This window comes from Epinephelus fuscoguttatus, linkage group LG5 (assembly GCF_011397635.1).
Source record: "Epinephelus fuscoguttatus linkage group LG5, E.fuscoguttatus.final_Chr_v1".
Classification (NCBI taxonomy): Eukaryota; Metazoa; Chordata; class Actinopteri; order Perciformes; family Serranidae; genus Epinephelus; species Epinephelus fuscoguttatus.
Genome location: NC_064756.1, coordinates 28,459,540 through 28,484,594, shown reverse-complemented (window position 1 = coordinate 28,484,594; position 25,055 = coordinate 28,459,540). Strand labels below are relative to the sequence as shown.

At 39.7% G+C, this 25,055-nt stretch overlaps 1 protein-coding gene across 1 annotated transcript in view; it reads left to right on the top strand.

The window, feature by feature from the left end:
- Positions 1-25,055, top strand: part of dph1 (diphthamide biosynthesis 1) — a 90,817-nt gene that overhangs the window by 13,116 nt on the left and 52,646 nt on the right. Inside the window, exon 3 of the mRNA XM_049577083.1 lies at positions 10,764-10,827. Within this exon, the coding sequence (XP_049433040.1) occupies positions 10,764-10,827 (64 nt within the window). The remainder of the gene's footprint in view (positions 1-10,763; positions 10,828-25,055) is intronic.

The following is a 25,055-nucleotide window of genomic DNA, read 5'->3' as shown; positions in this document are numbered from 1 at the left end:
CAGAAACATGAGAGCAGAGAGAGCTGGCTGCCGGTGTAAAGTTCAAGCCCATCATAGTCAGTAGTATCTACAGACTGGACATGCACGTGGGGATGTATGCGTTTGCTGAATAGAGCCTAATTAATGGTAAAGACAAAGTTTTACATGCAGTAGCATAACCTTGGTGGAATTGTGCTTATTCAATTCAGTATCTGCTTCTAAGACTTCCATTCAGTCCCAATTCACATGTGGATTCACGTGTACATATGTGAACACAAGCTGTAGGGACTTTACAAATATAGACTCCAAAGTGGTAATTGGTAAAAATAAGTCATAATAATGAGTTGAATTTTAAAAGGTTATTGGATTATGTCAGAATTTATCTATTAATTAAATATATGAATAAGGTTAGACTAAATACACTCACCAGCCACTTGATTAGGTACACCTTTCTAGTACTGGGTTGGACCCTTTTGCCTTCAAAACTGCTTTAATATTTTGTGTCATAGATCCAACAAGGTGCTGGAAACATTCCTTAGAGATTTTGGAGTACAGTGAACTCACTGTCATGTTCAAGAAACCAGTTTGAGATGATTTGAGCTTTGTGACATGTTATCCTGCTGAAAGCAGCCATCAGGTACACTGTGGTCATAAAGAGGCAACACTACTCAGGTAGACTGATGCTCAGTTGGTAGCTACTAAGGGCCCCAAAGTGTGCCAAGAAAATATCCCCCACACCATTACATCACCACCACTAGTCTGATCCATCCTGCCTTGCACTGTTGGTACAAGGCAGGATGGATCCATGCTTTAATTTTGTTTACGCCAAATTCTGACCCTACCATCTGAATGTTGCAGCAGAAATCAAGACTCATCAGACCAGGCAGAGTTTCTCCAATCTTCTATTGTCCAATTTTGGTGAGCCTGTGTAAATTATAGCCTCAGTTTCCTGTTGTTAGCTGACAGTAGTAGCTGCTGTAGCCCATCTGCTTCAAGGCTCGAGATGTTGTTGTTTCAGAGATGGTCTTCTGCAGACCTTGGTTGTAACAAGTGGTTATTTAAGTCACTGTTGCCTGTCTATTATCTTGAGCCAGTCTGGCCATTCTCCTCTGACCTGGCATCAACAAGGCATTTTCACCCAGAGAACTGCAGCTCACTGGTGTAGGGGATGTACCTTTTTGAGAATGATTGCACTCGTAATAAAATTTGGGGCACCACCCTCCTAATGAGGGAAGCGACTAATCAAATTAATAACTCCGTAAACCAATTATTAATTCGTCAGCACACTTATCAATAATGAATCAATCTCAATATCTGGGTTATGAATTCTCCATACAGTGATCTTGATTCCTGCTCAAAAGAAATATCCACAGACAACGACTTGGCGATAAATGAAATTTTATTTAAGCTAAATGGGTAACAACTGAGTAAATGAATGAGGATAATGTGAAATAACACAAAATCAACAGTTTGTACAGTACAGGCCAAAAGTTTGGACACACCTTCTCATTCAATGCGTTTTCTTTATTTTCATGACTATTTACATTGTAGATTCTCACTGAAGGCATCAAAACTATGAATGAACACATGTGGAGTTATGTACTTAACAAAAAAAGGTGAAATAACTGAAAACATGTTTTATATTCTAGTTTTTTCAAAATAGCCACCCTTTGCTCTGATTACTGCTTTGCACACTCACGTACACATTCTCTCGATGAGCTTCAAGAGGTAGTCACCTGAAATGGTTTTCCAACAGTCTTGAAGGAGTTCCCAGAGGTGTTTAGCACTTGTTGGCCCCTTTGCCTTCACTCTGCAGTCCAGCTCACCCCAAACCATCTCGACTGGGTTCAGGTCCGGTGACTGTGGAGGCCAGGTCATCTGCCGCAGCACTCCATCACTCTCCTTCTTGGTCAAATAGCCCTTACACAGCCTGGAGGTGTGTTTGGGGTCATTGTCCTGTTGAAAAATAAATGATCGTCCAACTAAACGCAAACTGGATGGGATGGCATGTCGCTGCAGGATGCTGTGGTAGTCATGCTGGTTCAGTGTACCTTCAATTTTGAATAAATCCCCAACAGTGTCACCAGCAAAACACCCCCACACCATCACACCTCCTCCTCCATGCTTCACAGTGGGAACCAGGCATGTGGAATCCATCCGTTCACCTTTTCTGCGTCTCACAAAGACACGGCGGTTGGAACCAAAGATCTCAAATTTGGACTCATCAGACCAAAGCGCAGATTTCCACTGGTCTAATGTCCATTCCTTGTGTTTCTTGGCCCAAACAAATCTCTTCTGCTTGTTGCCTTTCCTTAGCAGTGGTTTCCTAGCAGCTATTTGACCATGAAGGCCTGATTCGCGCAGTCTCCTCTTAACAGTTGTTCTAGAGATGGGTCTGCTGCTAGAACTCTGTGTGGCATTCATCTGGTCTCTGATCTGAGCTGCTGTTAACTTGCGATTTCTGAGGCTGGTGACTCGGATGAACTTATCCTCAGAAGCAGAGGTGACTCTTGGTCTTCCTTTCCTGGGTCGGTCCTCATGTGTGCCAGTTTCGTTGTAGCGCTTGATGGTTTTTGCGACTCCACTTGGGGACACATTTAAAGTTTTTGCAATTTTCCGGACTGACTGACCTTCATTTCTTAAAGTAATGATGGCCACTCGTTTTTCTTTAGTTAGCTGATTGGTTCTTGCCATAATATGAATTTTAACAGTTGTCCAATAGGGCTGTCGGCTGTGTATTAACCTGACTTCTGCACAACACAACTGATGGTCCCAACCCCATTGATAAAGCAAGAAATTCCACTAATTAACCCTGATAAGGCACATCTGTGAAGTGGAAACCATTTCAGGTGACTACCTCTTGAAGCTCATGGAGAGAATGCCAAGAGTGTGCAAAGCAGTAATCAGAGCAAAGGGTGGCTATTTTGAAAAAACTAGAATATAAAACATGTTTTCAGTTATTTCACCTTTTTTTGTTAAGTACATAACTCCACATGTGTTCATTCATAGTTTTGATGCCTTCAGTGAGAATCTACAATGTAAATAGTCATGAAAATAAAGAAAACGCATTGAATGAGAAGGTGTGTCCAAACTTTTGGCCTGTACTGTATATGGAGTAAAACAAGAAGTAATCGGTTGAGCCTGTGAAGTCTTGTGGGTACCCCCACGTCGTTTTCCTTGCGCTGCAAAAAGCCTTTGGGTTTGGCACAAGAACCACTGTGGCAAATGGCTGGCAGCCACTGGGTTTGATGAATCTTTGGTTGAAGAGGCAGGTCGAAAAGGGCACTTGTCTACTTTCTTATAATTACTCGCTTATAATAATGGTGAAAACAATATCGTTGGCCGTTCGACATTGTTATCAAAGTTATTATTAACGCGCATAAAAAGCAGTTGAAGAGGTGTACCTAGTGGCCAGTGAGTGTATATAGTTTATAATGCAATACAACACAATAGCACTGCAAACTGTGGTCTCCCAAATTACTATAAAGTTGAATCAACAACTCTCTAAAATAATTTAAGCAAAAACTGATTAGGCTGTAACCTTCATGAAGGTAAGATTTATTACAGTGCTGCTGTAATACACCATATTAACTCAGTGTATCTAATAAACTGGCAACTGATTTAATAAATGAGTTCCTTTGGTTATTTCATCAAGTCCCGTTTTTCTAATAATAGCCATTTTGGAGTTCCACAGCACATAATATGTAGAACACAGAAGATACACGTGCATTACCATCTGCATACACACCTCAAGTGTAAACTACTACAGGCCAAACCCCGTACATAGCATGATTCTAGTCTTCCTAGCCATAATCTGACTTTCTGAGTAATCCCTGGGCTTTGTCTGTTCAGTCTGTTGTTTACTGATAAAATGGTCTTCGTCTTAGTTTGCCTCCTGTCTGTGATTGTTAACATAATCCCAATTGTAGCTTTCCTGCTACCACCCATAGTGCTACAACAAGAGGAATGTCATGTAACAGCATCATTAGATGATTGGTGATTGAAAGTTCATGTCAGCCATGTAAAGTGGGGTTGCCAGGGGGAAATGCAAATAAAATTTGAATTACTGATGATAATTACTATATGTATTAAAAATGTAATTATCATTGCATTAATAAAGGGAAGGAGATATATTCTGTTTTTTTTAATTTGTTGTAGTGTTGTCTTTTCTTTTAACACATTTTGCAAAAGTGGGGCACTGGCCATAAGCTAATTCTGTTTGGGGGGTCTAACATTAAGTGACGTGTGCAAGAATATTTTTTTTTTTTTTTTTGAGTTGTTAGGTGTATAAACACACAACATCTGAAGCTAATAAATGAAATACCCTTAAAGAGTTAATGTTGGCCGGCATATGCCATCTTTCTGCCGGTATAACTTGTAGTTGTCCATCAAATTAAGTAGTCTAATATTGTGAGACAGATAAGAAATACAGCCAAGACAACTTAGATATCTTATTATATAATGACGAAAACTCTGTCTGTGTGTTTGTCTGTGTGTGTGTGTCTGTGGGGTTGTCTGTTCCATGTTTTTCTCCTCCAGACTTGGTCAATCCATGTGAAATGTGGCACAGTGGTAGAGGGTCATGGGAGGATGCGAATGAAGCAATATTACATCAATTCGCCAAAGGGGGGCGCTATAGCAACCGATTGAAATTGCAAACTTTGAATGGGCATATCTCATGACCCGTATGTCGTAGAGACATGAAACTTTGCACAGAGATGCCTCTCCTCATGAGGAACAAATTTGCATCAAGAACCCAGAACTTCTGATTATATAAATTTTCCGCAATTTTGAATTTTTTGAAAAACACTTAAAATGGATCTCTTCATAGGAAGTTTAACCAATCTGCATGAAACTCTGTGAACATAATCTAGGGATCAATATCTAAAGTTCCCTCTTGGCAAAAGTTGGAAAACTTACTAAAACTGAGCTTCTATAAGGCAATGAATATTGTGGAGGGCGTGGCTCATCACATAAAGGTGTATAACATCTCAAGGGTTTCACCGATCACCACGCAACTATGTAGGCATATGACCACACATAATCTGAGGGGACCCCTCCATTATTGACCCCATCAAACAAAATGGGGGCGCTACAGAGCTAATTTCTTATCTAGGTCTAACCACCATATCGATTTTTACTAAACTTGGTAAATATGTAGAACAGGACGCCTCAAGGTGACTGGAGAAATTTAACTCTAATTGGCAACTGGGTGGCGCTATAACAACAGAAAAATAGCTGAAATGTGACTGATCGCTGTGGCTCCCCCTGTGGCCGAATGTAATTTTTTTCTAATTTTTTGTCTGACTAAGTCATGGTATGGTACGCTGTACATAATCACGGAAACTGTCAGTGTGTCATTCTGTCAGTCAGTCATTTTGTCTGTCCCACGTTTTTGTACTCACTGACCTCAATCTGCTGTACTTTCAATAAAGCAATTGTACTATCAAATTCACAGAAACTCTGTCTGAATACATTGCTCTTCTTAATGGGTTCAGTTGACTATTTAATCTGCAATTTCCTATGACCTGTATCCCAAACACACACCTTGTGAAACTGTACATGGGCAACTGTGCACTCAATGGGTATGGACTAGTGAACTTATATTGTGCAGACCAGATTTTAGGATTTTAATTACGGTGGATATACATATATCCACAGAATATTGAAACAATATTGACCCACTGAAGTCAGACAGAGTGCATAAGTCACATGTATTGCAGTCATTGTCTTCCTCTTAGCATACTGGTGTAGTTATGTGACCGAATTATGGATTACATTCTCTAGGAGGACCCTCACCACACTGCGGGTTTCCCTGTAGAGCAAACTGGAGATAGGCTTCACTACACCACAGCGAGCCAGACGGTGGTGATTCCCTGGATATGTTCATGGAGGACTTTCCGGTGACACTTGGCGAGCCGAGTTCTCTTCCTCTGCCACTAAACCTCTAATTAGTCACTCTGTCAGATCGGCCGCTCCTTCATTTAGATTTGCTGTTTAAAAGTAGGCTATTATATGGCTATTTAAAACATGTCTGATAGTCATTGTATATGGCCGTAATTCTGTAATATTAACGGGTATAAAAAAAAAAGTCAAGTGTAAACCCTAGACAGTTGACTCATTCATGTCTGTATGGTTTAGGTTCTCTGTTTTGGGGGGCAGGAGTACACTTCCAAAGGTAAAAGCAGTTTATAGTTCTTGCCTGAAAACTCAAACATGCATTCAAACAGCCAGTCCCACCTCCAGCATCTAACTCACCTTTCGCCGGGGGCAGTGGATGGAAAAAGCTCTTTGCTTCTGTCAGCTACGGCAGAGATGTGCTCCGAAACCTTTCTCTGTTAATAAACTTGCCCTTTTCTAGGTAATGACCTGTCTTTCACTGTCTGCATGAGCGCTTGGTGATCCCTTAACCTTTCATCAGTAAGAAGTGCTCTCGCTCCTCCTCTTCATGCTGCCCCGTCTATCACTCCATCTCATGGCCATTCACCCTCAGCCTCCTTGGCCTTTTGTCTGTCCCAGCTTTTATTGTTTAATGCTGTCTGGCCCTGAAGTCTCAAATTGTTTCAGGCCTTTTCATGTGAAAATGTTGCGCTGAATTCAGCATCTTCAAATCGTAAGTGTCCACAGAGACGTTGATGGATTTATTGAAGAAAGGTGCGACAGAGTTTGACTGGGAGAAAATGTCATGGTTGATTGAAACAAATCCTTTGTCTCCAGGTGTTCACTCTGTGTGCCCGACATGGTGGCTGGGACTGAACACTGAAGTGGTCAACACCTTGTGAATGTATGTTTGTGATGAAATCAAGTCTACATGAAACATGCATAAATTACTGCTTCACAAAGAGTAAATGGCATCCAGAGAGCTGTTGACAGGAGGCCTTGGCGATACACAGTGTAATCTACTAAACAGCAGAGCACCTGTAGTTTACACAACAGTCAAAAACATTCACACTCAATTGAAAATCAGCTAAAAATGCTTTCTAGATAATTAAAAACTTGTCAATTTGACATCCTTGTGTATATTTTGAAACATTAGTTCTTACTTCTGATTGAAAAATAACAAATTCCTTTTCTTAACAACTGTGAAATGAATGTGCGAAAGGAATCCCTTGTTGCCAATTCAGACAAACATGTTTTATTGATTTAAATCAGCAATATGCAAGTCAGATGATGGTAATATTACTCCTACTCTCCTACTGATTTGGCCAAAGATAGTGACAGTGAAATTCAATTTCGATTATCAAAAGCTTTTTTAAAAAACACTCTTGGAAAGCATATTTGTTCTCTGATGAATTGTGAAATAATGGATCAGTCAATTCACAAAGAATTTATCTCAGAGTACTTTTTTAAATTGAAGTAATTTGTCAAGAAAAAAATGCTTGGTTTCTGGTGCCAACTCTTTGAAATGTGAGGAATTCCTGCTTTTCTGTTTTTATATCACTGAAAATTGATTGTCAGGTTTTGGACTGTCAGTCATTGCAAACGAGAAATTCAAATACATCAGACCGGCCTCTTGGAAATCATTTTTTACCATTTCCTGATGTTTAATAGACCAAGAGAGCAATCACTTAATTGAGAAACTAACTGACAGATTTATTGATAATAAAACAATCACTGGAGCCTTAATTGGTTTAAATTGTTTCATTTTTAAAACTGCAGGTCAAAATGCAGGCAAAGTACTATTGTTAATATTAATACTAGTAATAATATTAAGATAGTTTGTCATGTCATAGCGCCACATTTGCTTTCCTTATTAATCTCCTCTCTGTCACTCTCGTCTTCTCACCCACTTCATGCTCTGATTCCTGTCCTATTATTCCTTGCAGGGCTACACTTGACATCATCAATATCTTATTAGTCAGATAGTCATCATGTTTATTTGATGACGAGATGGCAGGGTTAATGTATATTAAATCATGGATTCTTGATCTACCAAATAATATAGGACCTTTTGTGCAAAAGCCACCAAGACACATCTCTTACGAAATCCCCAGGGGACATTCAGATTTTCATCTACCTTGAATTCCAATAAAATAGAATAGATGATATTATCCTGAAAGGAAAGCTTAAAGGAGCAGTTCAGTTTCTCTGAGATAAGGAAGCTGAAACATTTTTATTGGTGTTGAAGCTGAAGTAAAACACATACAGTTACCTTTATCAGGGTTCCTTTGGTCATGGAAAACCTGGAAAAGTCTGGTCCTGGCCTGGATAACTCATGGAATTAGAAAAATCATTAAAGGTTTTGGAAAAGTCATGAAATTTTCCAATGTTTAATAAAATTGGTAACCTGGAAATCCAGATGCCCCGCCCCTAGCAAATTCTAATTTGCACTGCACGGGAATCTGGCCCCAACGAGCAGAGCCCACTGAATCGCCTATCAGACCAATCAGATCAGTTTATCTGACAGAGGCGGGCTCTGGGCGGGCGTAACATGATGATGACGGTGCTGCACTGTAGGAGTCGAAAAGTAAACAGCCGAGATGGCAGCTGCCGAAGAACCGCGTCCATTCAGTTTAGTTTTGGAAGAAACGCTAAGCCAACTACAATTATCTTTTTCCTTGAGAGAGGAACAGAAGACTGCCCTAGAAAGCATAATATTTCAGTTAGCCCCACTGTTCGGCAAACAAATGGGGCTTAGTGCAATGAATACTGTACGTCACCTTGTTTTTTGGTCTGATTGGCCATCGTGCTATCCAATTGCGTGCAGCGGCATTTGAAATGCCTCAGTTAGTGCCGCCCCTTGGGTAGGAAGAGTATAGTCTGGATTTCCAGGCTATGAAATTGGTCCATCTGGTCCAGAAGATGCTGCAGTCACAACGGGATCTAAAGTCACCACAGGTCCAATTACACACAGTAGCTGATTATTTTAACCTTAATAACCACCATTCTCTGTTACCTCTTAGGAGTTTTAAGACTCTCAGATATTGTGTTGATTATTGTTCCTGATTTGTTCCTTCTCAGTGGCTTAATGACGTCCTTTTTCAGAAGTTTATACTTCTTTTAGTTGAACTTATTTATTTTAAATCCCTTGCTCACATATTTGGAGTGAGAGTTTTTTTACTCAGAGTGAAGTAAAATCAGTGATTTCTCTCTGGACACATTATATTTGTTAGAAAATACTTATTAAAAACATGAAAAGACTCAACTATGCAATACTGCATCGTGGAGTTAGACTGTTAAACTGTTTTTTAGCGTTTCTCTGACTAGGATTTTTTTGGCGGTCCTGAAATCATGGCTCAATGATGCATTGCAGCCATCCTTAACATGCCCACATTGTGCCAACCCCATGCCCACCATACAAAAACTACATTAATAATAATGTTGCACATAGCATCAGTGTTGTCTCATCGTCACAGTCTAATAGTTACATGAATAAACAACTCTGTTAAATACTACAATCATTAAACACAAGCAGTATAGCCATCTCTAATGTACTTTTCAGTCTTTCAGCCCAAATTGGCTACCCGGACCACCGGCAGTTACTGTTCACTGCTTCAGTGAACCTGGCATTTTTGACATACTGCATTTGTCATACAATGTTTTGGGACACACTGCATTTTTTTTCTGGTATGCTATGTAGTTAGTCTGTCACTGTGCAGCGACTTGCTCGTTCTTCAGCTCAGTGGTTGTGTACATCTTTGTGTTACTGGGTCAGCTGCTAACAAGAGTCTGTCTCTTCACTTAATTTCAGCTCCTTCAGCGAATATGCCCCTGCGAAGAATCTGATTCTTTTTTTCCACAATTTGGAAACCTAATTTATTTACTTGGTGATTTTAATCATTCAGATTTGGCTGGGCTGTTAGTAACACATTGTTCTGTTGTGCGACAAACTCATAACTCATTTATTTTTGCTCTACCCAGACTTTAAGAGTTCCACAGGAAACACGCCAGTTCAGTTTCCTTTGTCCACTACAGCCTTCCTTTAATGTACCTGCACCTGCTTTTTAGAGGCGGAGAGTCTCTCATGCAGTACTTATCCCTGCGTTTAAATTAGCAGCAACTCCAGCAGAAGGTGCAGTCTCACATGACATCTCCAGTCATTACTTGCGTGATTTTTCTTTAAAGGATCATGCGGAATGGAAAGGGCCGCACTTCACTGATTGCAGGCAGGGTGAAGTTGAGACAGTTCCAGGCCCTTCTGCCTGTTTTATAAATGAAAAAAGCATTCCTGTCTTTTGATGCAGAGTGAGTCTAAAAACGAAGCACAAACCACTTAGTAAATGTTGCCGTCAACAAGGTTTTCCCATTGGTTTAGCTCAGTCGGTGTGTAGGTTAGTAGGTCTCCTGTTGTCGGCATGCAACACCATCAGCAGGACAAGTAGTTGTTAATTGGTTGCTTGATTTTAGTTTTATAGCAGCCCCATCATTTTTCTTTTCACATTAAATTCCAGCCTCCACTTGTATGAAGCTGGTGGGGGTGGGGGTGGGGGGCTTCACTAGCAAAGAGAGTGAAAATGTGACTCACAGTGCCAGTGGCAGGGATGGAGACAGACAGGCGAAAGAGAGAGTTTAATGGCTCCGTACAAGCCCTGAGCTGTAGAGATAGACCTGTGGTGATTGGTTTGGACTATATTTCCAACAGCCCATCACTTGCTAAAATAAACCAATAGTACTACCGTGGCAGAAGGGAAATTACCCTGAAATGTCACTATTTGCTGTCAGTGGAGCACTGTGAACCAGTAGCAGAGGCTATGTATAACTGTGCTGTCCAGGATTTATTAAATAACATGTTGCCGTCAAGTGTGTAACTTTTCTGTTTGCCTTTCCCCCCCCTCTTTCTCCAGTGGCTCTGCAGCTCCCGGAGGGCCTGCAGATGTTTGCCTGTGTCATCGCTGACATCATTGAGAGGTAAGGTGGTTAGTTTGATTGCTGAAGTTATTTGGGAGTCTGTGAGTAAGACGCAGGTGTAGAAGTCAAGCCAGCGGAGCACAAACTTTAACTGCCGCAGCCACTCGGCACTCATTAGGAGAGCAAGAGCTTTATCGCGATGCCCCGCCTTCGACTCAATCAGGGACTCAGCTGAAAATGAGACACGATTACGCTGTTTCAGGACAGAGCAGATATCTGAGCTTCCCCTGCTCACAGTTGGAGGAGGGAAGAGATATTGTTCTTGTTAATTACATCTTGTTTCAGTCTGCATATGCCCTATTGCACACCAGCACTCTATTACACAGACACCACAAAGTTCTTCTTTTTTTTTTTTTCCATCCTGCTGCGAGAAGTGCTTCAGCGTTAATGGGCTCTTTTATGCTACAGTATAGTTAGGCCTACACTATACTCAATAACAAATTGTGCCTGGTTATTAGACACATGCATTATGAAAAACTTTCATGCGGGGGCTGCTATGAAGCATTTTTCTCTCAGGTTTGTATCTCTGTGGCCTCATTAAACCTTCAGCTGTCCTCTGCTTAGGGATGTGAATTGATTAGATTTTTTTTTATCAATACCAGTGTCATTATCGATACGGCTTATAGGTCAGATTCTTTATCAATTCCCATACTGATTCAATATCAGCTCTCTGTGTGGGGGAAAAAAGTAGGCCAACACAGATTTTCAGCATCAGTGCAACAGTGACACCCGTAGGGATGGGTACCGAACCCCGGTATTGAACGAGCTCCAGGGCTACATTCTTCAAGACCGCAGTATTGATAAGCTCTGACCTTAACAGTTCTGCTATCGGTACTGGAGCAGTCGCAGGTTTTTTTGTTGTTTTTTTACAAGATAAACCTAATTTTGCACATTTATCTCACCAACTCAATCAATTATCCATCATTGTATCATAATTTTCGCTATTCTCCCTGAAAACGAGAGATCTGTCTCGCTCACCGTGGCTGCCTGCTGTGTGTGAGTGGAGAGCAGGGGGGCGGGGCTGTTGTTCCAGTGACACATGTGGTGTGTCACTGGAACGTGACACACCACATTCCATTGAAATATCATTGATGTATTATAGAAAAGTGATTTATCTTTTTATAAATGACAAAAGGCACATCTGCCTAATTTTTGCTGTGGTATCGTGATACTACTCAGAACCGTGATACTTTAACTGGTGTGGGTCCCAATTTTGGTACCGTGACAACACAATTATTTTATGTATTTTACATTTCAAGTAAAATGTTTTGTTAAAAAACTATTTTGTTGCATAATGAGAATTGAGAAAATAAAGCAATTTATGTTCTTAATTTGTTTTTTTCTTCCTCAAAAAGTATCGATAAGAGTACCGTTAAAATACTGGATCGATAACCAGTACCGATAAGAGTAGTAGTACCGTTAAAATCTTAATGATACCCATCCCTAGACACCCGTTCACCCTTTCTTTGCTCATTTTCCCTACCTGTGCAGCAATTCTGAAAGGGGGGGAGCTGATAGGTGAGCTGAGCCAGCTGGAGCCTGAGAGCTAGCTGTCATAACAGTCTGTCATCATCTAAAATGGATAAAACAAGAGAATATTTGCACAGCATTTGTTTTTTTATCTAGGTTTTCTTAGTCAAAGAAAAAAAACAATAAGCCTGCCTGTGTGACGCTAATGTTATGAATATATACCCTTATAATAGGTGTGCTGCATGGTTGGGAAGTGGCACTCAAGTTTCAAATACATACACATATTATTCCTGGAATTTAAGTCCATGTTGTATAGAATGTTGCTAGTGTTTCCACCCTTACTTGAAATGATCGTTTTACAGACATTACAAGCAGCACTATTGCCATCTTTCTTTGTGAAATAAAGCCACACTTTAAACCATGTCTTTACCACCGTGACATCATATTACCAACACATACTCACTCCCAACTCGCCAAAGACGCCCCTCCAGCATCAGTTTTTGACACTCAGGGATGGCATGTCCATTTACATTCATTTCCTGCATTGTGTCTTTTAAAATACACTTGTATTTTTACAGGAAGTATACAATTTCAACTTGTTAAATGCATACAGTCTTTTTTAAAAGTAAACTTAGAGCGTAGGTAAAATAAACTGTTTTTAGGTGCACCTCCCCAGGTTAAGGCAACAAAAGCATGTGCTGAGGTTTGGAAAACAAAATCATGATTTGGCTTAAAATAAGTCCATTTTTCACTGACGTAATGTTACATCACGTGACAGACATCCCATGACATAAGTCACTACTGTAGCATGCTACATATATTATCACACTATGTTGTCATTAAAATAGCTGAAATGACTTTTAGTTTCACATGGGAAACAAACAGCGGTCTCCTGGGTGAAAGTCGGCAGTTTGTTTGACCCATCCACCTCACCTCCCACCGCCCTATGCAGACTTTCTTGCTCCTTACACTATGGCGGTTGCTTGGAGTATCAAAAAATGCCACTGTCTGATGTGGCTCATAGCGCTGCTAAAGGTTGCCTCTGTGCGTCAGTATCTGACGCAGCGGGCCACTGACCAAGCGTCGGTATTTGATGATTTGGGACTGAGACCAAGTCTATATTGCAAGTTTCCAGCAGCGTAGATACATGAGCTTGACGTCATTGTTTTTCATTGCGTAACTGTCAGAAAAACATGGTGTCTGCATCAATAAAAGGAACTCATACGTTTGGAGGCATGCAATACCGATGGATTAGACAATTTGGAAGTGGTTCTCAATTCCCATTTCTACCTCTGCTTCTCAGGGGTACTGTCCGCTAAGTGTTTTCTCAAAGAAAATGACTGCTATCATTAAACACCCAGAGTGCACAGGTGTTTAGTCAATACTAAACCTATTATGAGATGGACAAGATGAAGAATAGAGCAGCTGGAGCTGCCATAAACTTTTCAGGCAGAGCGGATATTTGATTTCACACAGGAAAGCTGGACCACATCAGTTTGACTGCATTATTGTGCTCTTCATGCTTACATGCGCTCTGCTATGCCAAGAATTTATTTACCATTAAATTTCTTGCTCAAAGAAGCGATGGACAGAAGGTTGTCCTTCTCTCTTACCTCAGCGCTTTTATCTATCTTCTCTTTTTACTCCACCGTTTTGTTCATCTCTTTCTCCAGCTGTATTAACCCTCTATCACTTTATCTTTCTATCACTCGCTTTAAGGTATATCAGCTTTTTTTATCACAATAAAGATGATAGAGTGAAGTTTTGATAATAGGGTCTGGTCTTATCATTCCTGCTGCTATCAGACAGAGCGACCAGCCTTTGCTGCATGGCTTTTAAACTGAAACACCCACGCAGTCCACATTCATATGTTTGAATTGTCGCTGTCCATCATGGAGTCTGCGAAATCGGCCACATCTTTTCCAATGAGGGCAATTAGCGGACACTAATTGCTTTTCTCACTGTCTTCATAACCCATCCTCTATCACTCGTCCCTCTGTATTTTTCACCCTCTCCTCACTATCCACATGATTTCTCCCCCTGACTGCGGCAGAGAAGATGGTTCTCACGGTTTCCCTTCATTAGCTCCTGTTATATAGTTTCCCTTAAGCTATTTTGCTTCTGTCTGTGCTGTCTTACTATGTAAGAGTTTTCTTTGCAATTCTAGTCTTTCCAGATTTAACAGATGGGTTCTCTGAATCCTGGATGAACATCAGAGCCTCTGTGAAGTATCAAATATCTCCCTTTTTTGTGCACAGATTATCAGATCGAGGATATAATTTGAATGAAATCAGTTGAATTTGAATACTGTTGTCCCCCTTTATGATAACAAAGACAATAACAAGACAAACTCAACAGTGGATAAACACTTTGGTCATCTACTGTAGGATCATACAGCCACACTGTCTTCCTCGAAAGACATTTCCAGTTTAGTCCAAGTTTGGGCATTTCCTATCGGTTACAATACAATTTTACTGACCAAAGTAATTGCTGAACTCTGGGAACATTGCCATATAGCTACAGGGAAGTAAGACAAGGCAAAAAAATGAATGGCCAGGCTGTGAGACATATTGTCAACAAGAGGAGCGTTTAGACAGACTATCTAAACCTCTTGGTAAACTGAAAGTGAGCCTACCTGATATGTCAGCAATAATCTGTAATGCAAAGGAAAACTATCTGTACGTACATGAACGGTTTTAGGTCTGTTGTTTTATGTTGATCCACTAGATGTTGATCTAGTGCTGAAGGTCAAAATTGATCTGTTAACTGCAGGATGTTAAAACCAATCAATTGAGTAATAATTAGGGATGTTAGGTCATTTTTTTTTTTTTTTTTGGACGTAGATCCAAGTCTTTTTAAGGTTATGTATGTGACATTTACAGCATAAATATAACAGCAATCCACTATCTGCTATTGCTGTGGCCCAGATGTAGAGCAGGTCGGAAGATCAGTGGTCCACATGTCGAAGTATCCTTGAGCAAGACAGTGAACCCCAATTTGCTCCCAGTGGCTATTCCATCGGTGTGTGGTATGTGACAACTGAGTGGGAGGTGGCACCTTGTATGGTAGCCTCGATCACCAGTGTATGAGTGTGTGTGTGAATGGGTGAATGTGACTTGTGTAAAAAGCACTTTGAGTGGTCGGAAGACTAAAAAGGTGCCATACAAGTGCAGTCAATTTAAAGATAAAGTGGAGTAATGGCGTCCTGAGCAGAAAATGAACTCAGGCTCCCTCTGTGTGTCTTGTAATCCAAGCTTCTCTGTGGTTTGTTGTGGCAGGACCGTGACAGTCTAGCCATGTGTTCATGTTGTGTAGGGTTGCTATAATATTTTCATGGTACGATAACCATCTCAGAAACTAGCGCGGTATTACGATATTACAATATAATTATTATTAGCAGTTACAATGACTCTTAAAGAAATTAAAATAGGTTTTCCGTTCGACTGAACAAAGGTTTTATTACTATCTTACTATATCATGACAAAAACTCCATCTGTCTGTGGGTGTGTCTGTTCCACGTTTTTCTCCTCCAGACTTGGTCAAGCCATGTGAAATGTGGCACAGTGGTAGAGGGTCATGGGAGGATGCAAATGAAGCAATATTACATCAGTTGGCCAAAGAGGAGCGTTATAGCAACCGATTGAAATTGCAAAATTTGAATGGGCATATCTCATGCCCCGTATGTCGTAGAGACATGAGACTTTGCACAGAGATGCCTCTCCTCATGAGGAATAAATTTGCCTCAAGAACCCATAACTTCCAGTTATATAGATTTTACGCCATTTTGAATTTTTAAAAAACACTTAAAATCAATCTCTTCCTAGGAAGTTTGACCGATCTGCATGAAACTCTGTGAACATAATCTAGGGACCAATATCTAAAGTTCCTTATTGGCAACAGTTGGAAAGCTTACTAAAACTGAGCTTCTATAAGGCAATGACTTTAACTATCTGCCTTTCAGTGTGCTACCTCAACTACTAATGTGCAGTTTTAGCCCACTAACTATCCCACTATTGGCAATGGTACTGCTGTACTTTCAATAAAGCAATCGTACTAGAAAATTCACAAAAACTCTGTCTGAATACATTGCTCTTCTTAATGGGTTCAGTTGACTATTTAATCTGCAGTTTTCTATGACCTGTATCCCAAACACACACCATGTTAAACTGTACGTGGGCAACTGTGCACTCAATGGGTATGGACTAGTAATTGAAAATTTAAAACATTTTTTCAGTGGAAGTATGTGTTAACAGTCTCCTTTTTGAAAATAACTTAAATGAAGATGAGATTCTCCATCCAGTTGGATTTTTTTAATACTGTTCATGAGCAAATGTTATAATAATCGTCAACTCTCATACCATGGCATACCTTTAAACTGGTATACTGCTGCAACCCTGCCTAACTGTTGATTAAAAATGCATCTGACACATGACATAACATGCTAGCCTTCTAAATTTAGCACACCTTGTTTTATGAACTACATGATACAGTATGTAAGGCCATGTTGCAAAACTATTACGTTGATAAGCTTTAATTATTTATATGATATTAAGATAAGTTCAACAACAGGATGTATGGATCTCCAAAAATTCATGTGAGGTAATCAGCTAGAGAGAGGATGTGTCATTCTGTTAATGTCTTTGGGACCACAGAAACAGTCACTTACAATTGTACAGTCATTTTACAGAAAGATGCCTCTTTTATTCCATAAACAGTCTTTGGCCAACTATACAGCGACTTACAGCACACAAACCCTCAACACCAACCAAAAGCCTGCATAAAGTCCAATTGCCATTGACATAATATGTGTAGATATTGTGAACTTCCTAACTAAAATTCTTCTTGGACATTCTTTGCTTATGTGATGGCCCTAAGAATGGTGGTTTAAGTTGACATGCACATCATGTTTATGGACTCATCGTTACAAACAGTGAATCAGAGGTCAGCACCATCTGGTAGCTCCTCATTGTATGATCTTTGATCCTGATGTGGGGATGAAATTGCAACATTTGTCAGAAGGAACTCAAGGTCTTGGTTCAAGTCTGTTTCCGCTTCATGCTGTAACTGGATAGATAGTGTCCTTGAAGTCAGAATTGTCTTGATAACAATCTCAACACAAGAGCTCAGGATTTGCCCGATCCCTTCAGAGGTTTAACCCACAGGTGAAAGTTGCTGCCCCCCGATGGAAACTGCTTGTTGGGGAGAAACCAAAATGTTCTGCTGAGAAGCCTTTTAACAGCTCTAACCACCAAAAAATGGAAAATGAAATAACTCCCAAGCATAGATGGTTGCAAAATAATGGGTGCAGCCACTGTGACTTGAACCTTTGGTTGTTGATAGGCCCTCATTTTGAAGTCTCAAGTTTGGCATTTTGGCTGTCACCATCTTGAATTTTTGGAGCCAGATGTGACCTAAAGTGGCCATCTTTAGATGAAAGGGTGGAGCTGGGAAGGAGCCAAGGGGGGATCTGACTGAGAGCCTTAGGTAATTGAGGCAACAACCAAGCCAACAGCTGCATTGATGAAATGTAGCAAATGGGCGTACCCACCCTAATATGGATCTATCATAGGATTTGAGGGTGGTGTTTTGGACAGAGTGAGTGACTGTAACCTTTGAATGTTGGCGCAGCAGGCAGCTGACCTCATGTCACTCAGCTTATGTTGAGGGTTACCAGAGGTCCCAAGAGTTGGGCGGCACTGCCATCACCATAACTGCTGCAGTCCCTTGTACCCGGGAGACAGGGCTGAGGTCCATATCAAAATGGGGATGAAAGGGCTAAGCTGCCCTCAGAGTAAGCGCTTCAGTGGGAGGGACTGCTAAGTCTTAATGAGGACAAGCTGCTCTGATTTATGGCCATGCTGCAGTTAATACACTTAGGCCAAAACACACACCCTTTACATATGCACTCTTTTACAGTCACAGTGTACCATGCTTAATGTGATGGCTGCTCCCTTCTCTTTCAAACATTATCTCTCTCCTTCTTTGTTTTTCTGCCCATTTACTAAACCATCTATCTGTTCATCTTCCTGTCTTGGTCTCCCTTGTTATTCTGGTCTTTTTGTTTCGTTCTCATCCACACTAACAACCAGGGGAAAATGAAACAGCAACACACACTGCAGCCTCCAAAAGAACAGATCTCTGGCAACAAAACTGCATTCAAAAAAGAAATAAACCCAAAAAATGCATGAAAAAGAGTCAATAACAAAAAAAGGCAAATCTAAGTAAAATTTCACAAATGAAACATACAGCAGGGCCCTCTTTTTCAGCCTGGACCTGGAAACTATCAACAAAAAATGCTCATGAAGTTAGGAGGTCAGTCCATCCAATACATGCCTTGAAAAATGGTGTAATTTTCACTGGCAATGACAGGGAGATAATAGGTTCGTCTCACTTTTCAGAATTAAACTTTTGTTTCAGATTGGTTTAATTATTAATATCTCGAGCACTGTCCTTTTACTGCCCAGCTGCTAAAATCCAGATGAGAGACCCTCTTAATGGTTACTATTGCTCATCTGAGTCGCCTTCAGTATCACCATGCACTCACAGTAATTAAGCTTTGCCAGAAGTAACTTACTATATAATGACGAAAACTCTGTGTGTGTGTGTGTGTGTGTGTGTGTGTCTCTGTTCCACGTTTTTCTCCTCACTGACTTGGTCAAGTCATGTGAAATGTGGCACAGTGGTAGAGGGTCATGGGAGGATGCAAATGAAGCAATATTACATCAATTGGTCAAAGAGGAGCGCTATAGCAACCGATTGAAATTGCAAACTTTGAATGGGCATATCTCATGCCCCGTATGTTGTAGAGACATGAAACTTTGCACAGAGATGCCTCTCCTCAGGAGGAACAAATTTGCCTCAAGAACCCATAACTTCCTGTTATACAGATTTTACGCCATTTTGAGTTTTAAAAAAAACACTTAAAATCAATCTCTTCCTAGGAAGTTTGACCAATCTGCATGAAACTCTGTGAATATAATCTGGGGACCAATATCTAAAGTTCCCTCTTGGCAAAAGTTGGAAAACTTACTAAAACTGAGCTTCTATAAGGCAATGACTTTAACTATCTGCCTTTCAGTGTGCTACCTCAACTACTAATGTACAGTTTTAGCCCACTAACTATCCCACTATTGGCAATGGCACTACTGTACTTTCAGTAAAGCAATCGTACTAGAAAATTCACAAAAACTCTGCCTGAATACATTGCTCTTCTTAATGGGTTCAGTTGACTATTTAATCTGCAGTGACCTGTATCCTTAACACACACCATGTTAAACTGTACTTGGGCAACTGTGCACTCAATGGGTATGGACTAGTAATTGAAAATTTAAAACATTTTTTCAGTGGAAGTATGTGTTAACAGTCTCCTTTTTGAAAATAACTTAAATGAAGATGAGATTCTCCATCCAGTTGGATTTTTTCAATACTGTTCATGAGCATTGTTCATAAGTGATTTTTGGACTTGTTTGCCCTGTGAAACAGATTCTTTATGAATTTAAAGGTCCGGTGTTGATGTTAGGAATAGTAATTTCTTTGTCAAACATTTTTTGTGTAACATTAACACTTTATTAATCAGGTCTCTATCAAGGAAACTATAACTGATTACAGAGTGAAAGCATTAATAATACAGCATTTCTTGTTGCATTTTTCATGTATACTGCCATTCTTATGGAATGCATGTTAATTGGACTTAGTATTGTTGTACTAAAGATCAGTCTTGCTCTTGAGTCTACATTTTGAAGGTCGTGTTCTCATCTTGGACTGCATTTTTACTCTATCTCAACACCTCTGCAATGCATTTTGATTATTCTATCAAGGCATTTTTTATGGTACACTTATATACACACATACTTACTTAGTGCAGGTATGTGGCAATAAAAGAGGTGAGTGGAACCTTCATTTGTTTTCTATGGGTGTTTTTATGGGAATATGGATCTCACAGATCGATTGCACGACTGCCTATGGTTTGCATGTTACATGTTATATCCTAAGTGTGTCATACAGTGTGGGACTTGCACTGGTCTTGGTCGTGACTTGGTCTCTGTACATCAAGTACATCAACATATGCGATGAAGCTGATGTACTTGCGTGATCAGAGCTGTACCCATGGTTGAATGCACTTATTGTGAGGCGCTTTGAAAATAAGCATCAGCTAAATAAATGGAATGTATGATTTGTTTTTTGCAAGATGATTTACACATCAAGAAATTCAGGAAATAGCATTTACATACTTTTTTCCTCGGCCAAAGAACCTCTAACAACCAACTCACACCTCTGGCCTTGAAGGTGATCATTTAAATATACATAAACATAGCAACATAGAGATGCTTAAATGTGGGTTAACATGACGTAATTCATAAAGGTTTAATTGAACAAGATGATATTTAGTAAGATGTACCCTCAATAAAAAAAAACATTATGGATTTTACATTTCTTTACACTTGACTCCTCTGATGCATTTTGTCTGAATAATCATGTCACAATATGTAAAGCAGGCAGCAGTCCATTTTTTACACTGCCATCTCCCTTTATCTGATTCTTTCTGTGCCATTTCATTTCCTTTACTCTCTCTGTGTTGACATTGTCATAGGAATTCAAAGACTTATGAACTCTGCTTTCACAAGTAAACAAAAGAGAAAAAGCTTTCAGAATAAAAGAAAGAATTGGTAACTTGGGCAGGCAGGCAATGATGCATGTGCTGTCACTGTACCATATGTTTTATTGGCTTTGATGGTATGCCAGCTGTCTCATCCTAGCTTTGAAAGATACTTTTATGAACTTCAATATTTACTGCTGCTGCTTTTGTGACAGTGAGGGAATATGAAGAGAGTAGCAGAAAGCAGGGTGTGTGTGCGGGGGGGATGTCGCCATGTCCCCATCCTGAGGACAGCACTGGCATTTAATGTGCTGTCTCTGTTCTTCTGACACAAAAACCACGGGTCTCTACATGGAGATGTTGGCTTGTAACCTAATCCAAGGTCTTGTTCTCTAATGTTTGATAGTTAAACGACAAATTTGCTGAGCACAAAAGGCCAAAGGGCTGCTGCTATTGAAGCACAGAGCAATAGTGAAAAATGAAGCATTCTTTTCCCTGACTGAAATGGAGTCACTGACTATTCATCATGCAAACAAAGGGGCTCACCTAGACGTGTCAGTTTTAAGATACAATAAACATGTTTTAATAGTACTATTTTTTTTATTGTTTTTTTCCTATTATGTGTACCCCGGGCTTACTATAAAACAGTATTGATACTGTATGTAAAAAAGTAAATTGAATTGACATTTTATTATGAAACAAGACTTCCCACAGTTTAAGAGGCACAGACAAGCTGTACACAACAAATTAAACAAACCTCTGTAGAAATGAGGTAATTAGGTAGGATTACACTCTGTCCTACAAATGACATTCATGAAACACAGTTGTAGCATGTTTTCGCTTTCGTCATTTATACTGATAACAGTTTGCAAACCATCTGTTAAATTTCACTATATTTACTCTTTTTTTTTTTTTCCCCTTGGGAAAAAATCTGATCGAAGAGGGAATCAGCCTCGAAAAGGGCTATTACAACAAACTAAATACACATGACTGTCACGTCCATGAAAGCCCCTTTTTTTTTTCTTTTTTTTTTTGCATATTTGAACTGCTGTTGGTTTGATGAACTGTCATGGTCACATGTCAGAAAGGTCAGAGCATTTCTTTGGTCAGTGTTTGTGCAGACAGTTGAGTTTCCTAACTGTTGGCCACTGGAAGGGGCAGTTTGAAAACACATGTTGTTACCTACCCTATTAGTCTTTCATGAAGTATTCCACCACTGGAAAGACTTAACGTCTTTACAAAAAACTGGGCTCTCTATGCAGTGGAAGGACACAGTTGTCTTTGATAGTGGTGCTACATGACCAAAGAAAACAGAGGGAATGGGCTGTGGCATTCACTTTTGTTTCAGTGGTAGAAAACCTACAACTACCAGAATGCACTGTGCCAGACCGGACCAATAAACACTTCTGGTGGGTGACGTAATGTGAGCTTGGTCTTTTGACACAGGGAGTAATGTTGTGGCCAGCTGGTAACAAACAATCTCGAATTACAGTTAAACAGTGAGATAAAATATGTTTCTGAAAACATTTGAAGCAAAAAATGGACAACGCAGTGACAGAATCTTGGTTCATATTTTATCAGTACGGCTTAGTTATACCATTTGATCATAGTTTTTTCAACTTTGTTTTAAATATATGGTACAAGAAACGGTATGGTGCCCACTTCCTGTTCACAAATTCTCATATTACAACCAGACAGTGCACTAAATATATACTTTTGATAACATTTTTGGTGAGAAATCGGCAATACATTAACAAGATAATGGTTTAATCTATACTCCCTAGTTTGGTCTTAGTTTTAGAGAGAGGAACGGCTCCCACCCCATCTGTTTCTGTAGTCATTGTGTTCGTGGTGGCAGGCAGGAAGTACAATCTGTAGTTCGTGCAACAGCTGAAGAGCCAGAGAAAATCTGCCAGATGACGTGATTTGAGTTGAGAGAAGAGCAGAAAGAGCTGGGCTGGTAAGATGGAGGAGAGTTAACCACAGATCATTTACACGTAGTACATTGTCATGATACAAAGCTGATTAAACATTGGCAGTACTCCTTAAAATACAACTCTCAAGTGTTGCACTACAGTTGAAGAAAAAATAATTGGATGAGGTTTTGTGGAGCAATGTCGGTTTAACCTTCAAAGTCTTTGCATGTATTTAACTATATCCAGAATGTGTTTGTCAAGAGATACAAGAAAGTCAGAGGTACAATACAGTGAACGTCCAGTTGCATTTAAAAGTAGTTACACAGAAAAAAGAGAGAAGGATAGCAGGAAATAAAGAAGCAAAGATTTCTCAATTAAAATGCATGAATAATGTGTTACTGAAAGCCTCAACAGTCACCAGAATATTTATTTCCCTTAGGTCTGGCAGTTGTCCTAAACCCATTCACCAGTTTCCAATTCTCTCAGTTCCAGTTTTTTTTTCTGCAGCATAACAGTCAGCAAAAATAGCCTGGGTCTTCAGACTACAGTGTAACGAGGCCCACATTTCTGATTAATTTAGAAACAAGAGTAGGGAGGAAGCTTTCCCAAAAATGGCCTTATGAATAAAAATAGTTTAGTGACTAAGCCTACACATGAGAGAGATGGCCAACCAGCCCCAGCGCTGAGTATACAGTGATGAGTAATGGATTTGCAATTTGTAACTCTGATCTCAAAAGACAATTATAAAATGTGTCTAATATCCAAAGACACTGAGCTGATGAAGTCACAAAAAATTATATAATAGTTGAATGTGGAAAAAGCATTTTTCTTTGGTTCAAAGGAAAAAACAATCTGAAACATCCAAACTTTTGTACGTGCCTTTTATCTTGTCAACAATGTCTTCAGTATGGGAGCTAAACAAATTACAGCCTTCCATCATTTAAAATCTTCAGATGTCTGAAAGAAGACACCAGCTTCCAATTACAGCTGCAACGGAAATCAGTTAGTTGTCTATTAATTAACTAATTTCATAATAATGTCATTGGTTTGAGTAATTTTTTTTTTTTTTTTTTTTTTGATTCCAGCCTCTAAAATGTGAATATTTTCAGGTTTCTTTACCCCTCAAGGACAGTAAACTGAAACTCTTGGGATTTTAGAAACTTGACTGAGTATTAAGTTCTTTAACAGCAATGCCCTGAGTTCAACAGGCTTGAAGGATATAAATGTATAATAGCAACTGCAATAGAGTGATAAAAAATGTCCAAAGAAAATGAATAAGTAGCAGCAGTGTCTGTAATAATGTCAATAATTATATACAGCAATAGAAAACAGAAAAAGATGAAATAGTTAAATAATTAGAATAGAGTCTGCCGTGAAGGACAGATACATAGCAACAACAACAGTAAAAACAGTAAAATGTAGAAAATCACATCTGTCAGTTTACCAAAGCAGGAACACTGTAGAACAACCACATTCTCTAGCATACACTTGAAGTAATCTAACAACACATACCTGTCTAATCTTGTAATTTGTTCAATTTATTTGGTGCAAAAAAAGAAAACTAAAAGCTAATTTATCAAGCTCAGCACTGATCTGACAAGTTTCAAGGGATAAAAATTCCTGTGAGCGTGTGTGATGAGAGATGGATGTGATTTTTAAAAGAGAAGTGAGGCAGAAGGGTAGCTTTCCGAGCAATGCCTTATAAACAGAAAAGAGACAATGTTTTTCCCTTCCATCAGTGAGGGAACACCATCCCACATTCTGATACTGGTCACAGCTCTTAAGCCATCCCCAGTAATAAAACAGAGAGAACTGCGGTAGACTGTATCGAGTGATTTCAGTGATTGAAAGGGTACCACTTATGGCACCTATAATTTGGTACTGTTACCCAATGGTACCTTTTTTTGTTACTTCACTTTTTTCTGTAATAACAAAATTTTCATTTTTGAATGAGCTGCAGGGATGACGTCTCTCTGCTGTTTAGCAGTTATACTAGGCTATTGCTAAAATAATGTAGAAAAGAAAATAGACGAGATGCCTTAACTATTGCAGCATCGGCATTGCGGCAATAGTTTTGGCTCTCTGGGAAGCTGATGTAGTTGTCACACAGCTTCATGGCTGGCCTCCAGGCTTTGAGGTCCTTTGTAGTATTTCTGCCTCTTGTCTAAACCTTGTGTTCTAGCATAGATAGTCTCTCAGGTACCAACGCATGGCGTTGACGGATTTAATAAGAATCAGTACTCAGT